At 47.0% G+C, this 9,439-nt stretch overlaps 1 protein-coding gene and 1 long non-coding RNA gene across 4 annotated transcripts in view; one reads left to right on the top strand and one right to left on the bottom strand.

The window, feature by feature from the left end:
* Window positions 1–8,965, top strand: part of LOC107000534 (uncharacterized) — a 30,436-nt gene extending 21,471 nt beyond the window's left edge. For 2 of the 3 annotated variants that reach the window (XR_001447677.3, XM_077950982.1), the window contains 2 exons: window positions 2,557–2,640; window positions 8,391–8,965. Coding sequence is in view for 1 of the 3 variants with exons in the window: in XM_077950982.1 (XP_077807108.1) it covers window positions 2,557–2,576 (20 nt within the window). In the remaining 2 variants the exon portion in view is untranslated. Of the gene's footprint in view, window positions 1–2,556; window positions 2,641–3,095; window positions 3,652–8,390 lie in introns of all 3 variants that reach the window. The other variant, XR_013399605.1, reaches the window with a different exon arrangement.
* Window positions 4,041–6,102, bottom strand: LOC144331969 (uncharacterized). Its single transcript, XR_013399627.1, has 2 exons — window positions 5,945–6,102; window positions 4,041–5,643 (listed from the first exon to the last, which is right to left on the bottom strand). It is a non-coding gene; the product is annotated as an uncharacterized LOC144331969 (long non-coding RNA).
* Window positions 8,966–9,439: the final 474 nt, after the last annotated feature.

Consider the following 9,439-nt stretch of genomic DNA (forward strand, 5'->3'; position numbering starts at 1 on the left):
TGTTCAGATGAGTCTGGCATACCCCATCACCCTTCCCACCCTGCAACTGAAGCCCTCCAGTGGGTTCCCACTGCTCTGAGGACAGAGTCCAAGGCTCCTAGCCAGGCACTGAAGGTCCTGCCTGGGCCAGCCCCTGCAGCCCCCAGCCCCCGCCCCAGCTCTAGTTCCATTGTCACCCTGCAGCAGTTCAGCTGTACCCCCACACAGAGAGCACCGGAAGGTGCCCAAGGTATGTTTGCTGGGTGAATCAGTCCAATGTTATAAGGTAGGTACTGCCATCACCATTCTGTATATAACTAGATGAGCACACTGAGGTTAAGAGAATTGCACTTAGCTAGTAAATAGAACAGGTCTGGGGTGAACCTAAGCCCACTGAACTGGAGAGCCTGAGGTCATAAACTCTGTGCCAAAGGCTTCTTGAGCATGCGAACTCACCGAGATCAGAAGCACACAGCAATGGCTGCTCTGCGGCTTCTTGAGCATGTGAACTCATTGAGATCAGAAGCACACAAAAGTGGCTGCACTGCAGTGTTGAGCGCGTGCGGAGATGTGCTTAAATGCCGCAGGGGCAAGGACCAGGACATGGGAGAAGCCACATGGTGATAGCAGGTGGCCAAGACCAGTATGCAGCAAAGGAAGGCAGCACGTGGCATTGCCGGGGCTATGGACGAGCTTGCAGGAGCGGGGTGCAGTTCTTAGTCTTCCAAGACAGGAGGGCAGCTGCAGGCTGGCCCTGACGGGATTCCTTTGACTCAAAGAAGAAATCAAACTGCATGGCCATCAACCCATGCAAGACGGAAGCTGGCTCCTCCTTTGCACCCTGGGGACCAGCACCCACCAGGCTGAGCCCTTGAGCTGCAGGAGGTGGAGGTGGCCCAGGTGAGCATGGAATACTCACCTCCCTGCAGTCTGAGGGGCCAGGCTCTTTCCTTCTGAGGCTACTGTGGGGCCTCACAAATCAGGTGAAAGTTCAGTCATAATCACACATGTGCTTACATGTAATGGTTTGTGGAACATTTGCCCTAAACTTGTCCTGGGAACAGTCTAAAAGAGTTTATTTGGCTGGTCAAGGTGGCTCATGCCTGTAATCCCAGCACTTTGGGAGACCAAGGTGGGAGGATCGCTTGAGGCCAGGAGTTTGAAATCAGCCTGGGCAACCCAGTGAGACTCCATCTGTACAAAAACAATATTTTTTTTTTTGAGACGGAGTCTCACTCTATTGCCCAGGCTAGAGTGCAGTGGCATGATCTCAGCTCACTGCAACCTCTGCCTCCTGAGTTCAAGCAGTTCTCCTGTCTCAGCCTCCCGAGTAGCTAGGACTACAGGTGCGTGCCCCCATGCCCAGCTAAATTTTGTATTTTTGGTAGAGACAGGGTTTCACCATATTGGTCAGGCTGGTCCTGGACTCCTGACCTCAGGTAATCCACTCGCCTTGGCCTCCCAAAGTGCTGGGATTACAGGCATGAGCCACCACACGTGGCCCAAATGGACTCTCCAGCCAGGCACAGTGGTTCATGCCTGTAATCCAGCACTTTGGGAGGCCGAGGCGGGTGGATCATCTGAGGTCAGGAGTCCAAGACCAGCCTGGCCAACATAGTAAAACCCAGTCCCTATTAAAAATACAAAAATTAGCTGGGCATGGTGGTGCGTGCCTATAATCTAAGCTACTCAGGAGGCTGAGGTAGGAGAATCACTGGAACCGGGGAGGCGGAGGTAGCAGTAAGCTGAGATGGCGCCATTGTACTCTAGCCTACACGACAGAGCGAGACTATCTCAAAAAAAAAAAGACTCTCCAAATTATGATTCAATTAAGACCACAAATCTAGAACCTGAGAGCATTGTTTCTTGCCCATAATTTTCTGCACCCTCACCTCTTCTGTACTTTGGGTTGCATTCTGCACCCTCCACCTTCATCGGTGCATTTTCTACTTTGCTTCAGTCACGAGGGAGCTGCCATTGTTTCTGTGATCGTATTGACATGGATGTTTCCCAGGCGCTGCCTCCACACCCTCATCACGTGCCCTGCCAGGATCACCCTGCACCTTCCCATTGCTATGAAATGCCACCTTTACCGCCAGAACTGGGCTTTGCTGTTGTTAGAGACAGCGTCTCACTCTGTCACCCAGACTGGAGTGTAGTGGCTTGATCATAGCTCACTGCACCCTCGAATTCCTGGGCTCAAGTGATCCTCCCGCCTTGGCCTCCCAAAGCACTGGGATGTATTATTTTAAGTTGCTTAATTTATGGTAATTTGTATGACAGCAACAGAAAACCAGTATACATACTTTTGAGAAGAAGAAGAAGGAGGTGCGCATTTTTGCCTGTTCCTTTGGTGCGTCCGTACTGTTCTGGAATGTCCTGCCTCTTCATTTTGACCTCCAGTTACTATGGAGACTAGTAGGTCATACTGACTTGGTACTTGTCACCATTTGTTTTGTTGGAACTGCTGAGGACATGTTGGTGTCTATTAAGTTCACTCTGTCCCTTGCAGTTATAATGACAGTCTGTTGTAGGTACCTGAGATATGCGGGTACTCATTTTCATTCTCTCTTTCAGCAAATATGCACTGGAATTAGGAGTCTCACCCTTTGCTGGCCTCTGCAGCTACAGAGATGATTGGTCACATTCTCATGGGTGAAGGTAAGGGCAGAGGAGCGAGGGGCCGTGAACCCCCCACTGGAGCTGACTACCCACCTAGATCCTGATTCTGCCACTCTCAAGTCCTGCGATGTGTCTCCATGCCTTCCTTTCCACAGGGTCCATGGATGGCTGGGGCTGAGGGGTAGCATTGTGTGTGTGCATCCCTCGGAGCCGTGCCTGGCACTCAGGTACCAGGTGATGGTACTGGTTGCTACCATCATTGTGACTTCACTGGCTGGGAACTAACACCAACAAAGACAGGGGTTCTTTTTAAAGAGCACAGTGTTCATCTTGTGGACTGGGACCTGGTATGGCCTCCTCGGTGGGGTCAAATCTGGTGTTGCCTGTGGGGTTCCCTGGGCCTCCTAGAGCTGATTTCAGGAGGCCTGCAGAGCCAGAGGCAAGATGGGCCCAGGTGGGGCGTGTCACATCATTACATTTTCTGCCTGTTACAGCAAGGGACAAGCCACCACCCTCCTGTGTCTGAAGCTTGCCCAGCCAGCAGGTCCAGCTCCAGTGCTGCGTCATCTGAAAGCCTTCCCCACTATCATGGCCTGCCCCGGATTCTCATGGAGTTGTGAGAAAACCTCCATTCACTAACACCCTACCAGTCAGCCACTCAGCACATCAGAGTAGTGTCACCTCTGGCTGGGGCTGTCCAGAACGCTGGAGTCCCACAGCCTCGCTTCCCACTAACAGCTGCCTCCCTCCTCATCCCTGCCCACATGGATTCCAGGCACTGTGGAGTGGAGGAGCCCGTCCCATGCTAGTGCAGGATGTCTTGAGAGGGAGAAACGTCTCCACCGTGGGAAGGACAATGAGTCTCTGGCACTGGGGCTTTGGCCTGAATGGTCTGGATCACCTTCACCCAGAAAACAGCCCTCCAGAGCCCAGGGATCGGGGAAGCCACATTCCCCCACAGCTCAGAGGGCACAGCTGTCACATGCCCATACCTCCCTCAGAATCGGCCATCCCCACTTGCATGTTCCAGACCTCTGAAACAGTTGGCAGGTGAATTTATGGTATAAGCTAAACCTGAGGCCAGCTTCCAAGCAAAGTGTTTTAGATTTATGCTTATTTATTTTATTTTATTTTATTTTATTTTATTTTATTTTATTTTATTTTTTTTGGAGACGGAGTCTCCCAGGCTGGAGTGCAGTGGCCGGATCTCAGCTCACTGCAAGCTCCGCCTCCCGGGTCTACGCCATTCTCCTGCCTCAGCCTCCCAAGTAGCTGGGACTACAGGCGCCCGCCACCTCGCCCGGCTAGTTTTTTGTATTTTTTAGTAGAAACAGGGTTTCACTGTGTTAGCCAGGATGGTCTCGATCTCCTGACCTCGTGATTCGCCCATCTCGGCCTCCCAAAGTGCTGGGATTACAGGCTTGAGCCACCGCGCCCGGCCCTATTTTATTTTTTAGAGATGGAGTCTTGCTCTATCTCGCGCTGGAGTGCAGTGGTGCGATCTCAGCTCACTGCAACCTCCACCTCCCTGGCTCAAGCAATTCTCCTGCCTCAGCCTCCCAAGTAGCTGGGACTACAGGCACACACCACGAAGCTGGCTAATTTCTTTATTACTTTAGTAGAGACAGGGTTTCACCGTGTTCCCCAGGCTGGTCTCGAACTCCTGAGCTCAAGAAATCTGCCTGCCTCGGCCTCCCAAAGTGCTAGGATTACAGGCATGAGCCATCACGCCTGGCCTATACTTGTTTTAAGCTCCAAAGACTACTGGTTCTGGTAAGGACTGGGTCACTATGTGACCTTGTGTAGGTCTCTTTTGACCTTGAGTCCAGGGCTCTGTGACTCCAGGTTATGGCTGCGGCTGGCAGCTAACAATTGCTAAGATTACAGTGTCCTCTTCATCTTGTTTGCATTCAGTTGCCCATGCCTGCCTCTGGCGGGAGGTGGGAAGGAATGTGGCTCCTGGGAGGAGCCCAGCTCCATGTGCCATTCCGAGGAGCCAGTCTGCACGCCCCTGGGCCATAGCTGCTGGTGGATGGATGACTATGCTGGCAGAGGCACTGGGAAGGAAAGACAGAATTGTTGGCCAGTAGCCCCCTTTTACTGATTTTCTTGTCATTTTTGTGTTTGTTTTATTATAAAGATAACAGCTGTATTTGAGAAAGAAAGCTCAAACTATAAAGAAAATTTAAAATTGCCCTGTCTTACTTCAGCTCCACTCCCTGAAGGTGGCCTGTCTTAACTATTTTTGTTTCTAGTTCTTACAGTGGTTGCCTTCGTAACTCTAAAGCATACACCCCACATCTTGATTTCTCAACTGTGTAGTTTTTTTTGGCTCTATTGTATGAAATCAATGTGAAGTTAACATATTTATACAACCTTTCCTCCTCTCAACCTCCCAATTTGTTCGTTACTTTTAGATCTTGTAATCCAGTGCTTTCAAAATGCAGGTCCCCAGGCCACAGACAAACTCATCGGAATTTGTGGTGGGACCTAGGAATATGCATTTATAATAGTCTCCCCTAGTTAATTGTGTTCACTAAAGTTTGAGAACCATCATCCTTATAACTAAATAAGTGTCTTGTGAGTTGGGGCATTTGTGTCTGCCCTATCAGAAATCCAGCTAAGGAGGGACATCAATGAAGATGGAGGATGAAGAAATACAAATTTCACCCCTTCACAAAAACAATGAAAAAAGGGAAAAAACTCAAAAATCAACTTTTTTTTTTATAGCTCTGGACATTAAAAGGCTTGCAGCAGACTGGGCGTGGTGGCTCATGTCTATTATTCCAGCATTTTGGGAGGCCGAGTCAGATGGGTCACTTGAGATCAGCAGTTTGAGACCAGTCTTAGAGCGAAACCCAGTATCTACTAAAAATGCAAAAACAAACAAAAAAACAACAAACCAGCCAGGCGTGGTGGCGCATGCCAGTAACCCCAGCTACTTGGGAAACTGAGGCAGGAGAATCGCCCGAACCGGGACACAGAGGTTTCAGTGAGCTGAGATCATGCCACTGCACTCCAGCCTGGGCAACAGAGCAAGTCCTATCTTTTTTTTTTTTTTTTTTTTGAGACGGAGTCTCGCTCTGTCGCCCAGGCTGGAGTGCAGTGGCGCAATCTCGGCTCACTGCAAGCTCCGCCTCCCGGGTTCACGCCATTCTCCTGCCTCAGCCTCCCGAGTAGCTGGGACTACAGGCGCCCGCCCCTGCGCCCGGCTAATTTTTTCTATTTTTAGTAGAGACGGGGTTTCACCATGGTCTCGATCTCCTGACCTTGTGATCCGCCCACCTCGGCCTCCCAAAGTGCTGGGATTACAGGCGTCAGCCACCACGCCCGGCCGCAAGACCTATCTTAAAAAAACAAAAGCAAACAAACAAAAACAGGCTTGCAGCAACATGAGGGAAAACATTCAAGAGAAATGGCTCATTCTCAGTAAGAAATAAAGGCTGAAATCTTCCCGAATTTGATGAATTTGGAGTTAGTAGTTTAAAAAAAAAAAAAAAATTGTTCTAGCAAGAAAAGCCCAGGATCAGAGGATCAGATGGCTTTACTGGCAAATTCCACCAAATGTTTAAAGAGGAGTTAACACCAGTACTTCTCAGATGTGTCCAAAAAAAGAGAAGAGGAAGGAACACTTTTGACTTAATGCTGTGAAGCTCGACAAAGACATCACAATAAAAAATACAGACCAATATCCCTTGTAAATTTGGATTCAAAAATCCTTAACGAACAACTAACAAACCAAATTCAGCAACATGTTAAAGGATTGTACACCATGACCAAGTGGAATCTATCCCAGGAATGCAAGATTGGTTTAAAATACAGAGCCCAATCAATGTAATACATCATATTAATAGAATAAAGGGACAGAACCACAAGGTTATTTAAATAGTCACAAAAGAATTTGACAAAGAAACATTTAACAGGCAGGGTGTGGTGGCTTACGCCTGTAATCCCAGCACTTTGAGAGTCCAAGGTGGGTGGATGACCTGAGGTCACAAGTTTGAGACCAGCCTGACCAACATGGTGAAACCCCGTCTCTACTAAAAATACAAAAAAATTAGCTGGGTATGGTGGCAGGTGCCTGTAATCCCAGCTACTGTAGAGGCTGAGGCAGGAGAATTGCTTGAACCTGGGAGGCGGAGGTTGCGGTGAGCCGAGATCACACCATTGCACTCCAGCCTAGGCAACAGGAGTGAAACTCTGTCTCAAAAAAAAAGGAAAAAAAAAAACCTTTAACAAAGTCAGGATACCCTTTAGTGATAAAAATCATGCAACAAACTAGGCAAAGGAGGGAACTCGCACAGTCTGATAAAGGGAATCTATGAAAAAAACCCACAGCTAACATACTTAATGGTACAAAACTGAAAGCCTTCCCCTGAGATTAGGAACAAGACAAAGATGGCCACTCTTGCCACTTACTTAACATTGTACTAGAAATTCTAGGCAGGGCAGTTAGACAAGAAAAAATAACAAAAAGCCATCTAGATTGGAGAGAAAGAAGTAAAACAGTCTCCATTTGCAGATGACATGATCTTGTTTAAAGAACACCCCAAAGAAGCTGGGCATGGTGGCTTATACCTTTAATACCAGCACTTTGGGAGGTTGAGGTGGGTGGATTGCTTGAGTCCAGGAGTTCAAGATCAGCCCAGGCAGTCTGGCAAAACCCCGTCTCTACAATAAATTAGCTGGGCATGGTGGCACACACCTGTAGTTCTAGTTAGGAGACTGAGGTGGGAGGATCACCTAAGCCTGGAAGATTAAGTGAGCCATGATCATGCCACTGCACTCCAGCCTGGGTGGCAGAGCAATACCCTGTCAAAACAAAACAAAACCAAACCCTAAAGAATCTGCAGGGCCGGGCACGGTGGCTTACGGCTGTAATCCCAGCACTTTGGGAGGCTGAGGCGGATGGATCACGAGGTCAGGAGATCGAGACCATCCTGGCTAACACAGTGAAACCCTGTCTCTGCTAAAAATACAAAAAACTAGCCAGGTGTGGTGGCGGGCGCCTGTAGTCCCAGCTACTCAGGAGGCTGAGGCAGGAGAATGGCGTGAACCTGGGAGGTGGAGCTTGCAGTGAGCTGAGATCACACCACTGCACTCCAGCCTGGGCGACAGAGCAAGGCTCCATCTCAAAAAAAAAAAAAAAAAGAATCTGCAGAAAAACTGGTAGAGCTAATAAGTGAGTTTAGTAAAGTTGCAGTATACAAGATTGATATACAAAACCAGTTGCATTTCTATCTACCAGCAATGAACAATTTGAAAATCAAATTAAGAAAATATAGCATCAAAAGAATACTCCTTAAATTCTTAGAAATAAATTTAATTAAAGAAGTGCAGGCCAGGCGCGGTGGCTCAAGCCTGTAATCCCAGCACTTTGGGAGGCCGGGACAGGCGGATCACGAGATCAGGAGATCGAGACTATCCTGGTTAACATGGTGAAACCCCGTCTCTACTAAAAATACAAAAAACTAGCTAGGCGAAGTGGCGGACGCCTGTAGTCCCAGCTACTCAGGAGGCTGAGGCCGGAGAATGGTGTAAACCCGGGAGGCGGAGCTTGCAGTGAGCTGAGATCCGGCCACTGCACTCCAGCCTGGGCGACAGAGCAAGACTCCATCTCAAAAAAAAAAAAAAAAAAAAGTGCAAGGCTGGTATACAAAAACTTCAAAACATTGTTGAAAGAAAATGGAAAGATATTCTATATTCATGGACTAGAAGACTTAACATTAAGATCTTCAAATTTAATGCAATCCCTATCAAAATTTCAACTTTTTTTTTTTTTCTCCCAGAAATGGACAAGCTGATTCTAAAATTCATTTGGAACTGCAAGGGACCAGAAGAACCAAAGCAATCTTCAACAAGAACAATGTTAGAAGATTCACTTCTCCATTTCAAAACTTACTACAAAACTATAGTAATCGGCGGGGTGCAGTGGCTCATGCCTGTAATTCCAGCACTTTGGGAGGCCGAGGCAGGCAGATCACTTGAGGTCAGAAGTTTGAGACCAGCCTGGCCAACATGGTGAAACCCCGTCTCAACTAAAAATACAAAACTTAGCTGGGTTTGGTGGCAAGTGCCTATAATCCCAGCTACTCAGGAGGCTGAGGCAAGAGGATTGCTTGAGCCTGGGAGGTGGATGTTGCAGTGGGCTGAGATCGTGCCACTGCACTCCAGTTTGCCTGGGTGACCAAGTGAGACTCTGTCTCAAAAACAAACAAACAAACAAAAAAACAACAACAAAAAGTATGTGTATATATATATGAGAGAGAGAGAGTAATCATTACTGTGTGATATTGGCATGAGTATAGATACAGAATAGAATTGAAAGTCCAGAAATAAATCTATACATTTATGTTAATGTCAATTGATATTGAATGTTTGCCAAAAACATTCAATGGAGAAAGAATAGCCTTTTCAACATATGGTGCTGGGTCAACCAGATATTCACATACTAAAGAATAAACTTGGAACTCTATCTTAGGGCTAATATGAAAATGAACTGAAAGTCAACTAAATAACCTAAATGTAAGAGCCAAATCTATAAAACTCTTAGAAGAAAACAGGTAAAAATCTGCATGATCTTAGATTAGGCAATATTTAGATTTGGCACTAAAAACATAAGCAACCAAAGAAAAAAATAGATAAATTAGACCTCCTTAAAATTAAAAATATGCATCAAAGGACACTACCAGTAAAGTAAAAAGACAACTCATTGAATGGGTAAAAATATTTGCAAATTACCTATGTCATAAGTATTGAGTATAGAGAATATTTATGAGCTCTTATAACTAAGCAGAAAAAGATAACTCAATTTGAAAATGGGCAAAGGATTTGAATA

This window comes from Macaca mulatta, chromosome 10 (genome assembly GCF_049350105.2).
Source record: "Macaca mulatta isolate MMU2019108-1 chromosome 10, T2T-MMU8v2.0, whole genome shotgun sequence".
In the NCBI taxonomy this organism is placed as follows: domain Eukaryota; kingdom Metazoa; phylum Chordata; class Mammalia; order Primates; family Cercopithecidae; genus Macaca; species Macaca mulatta.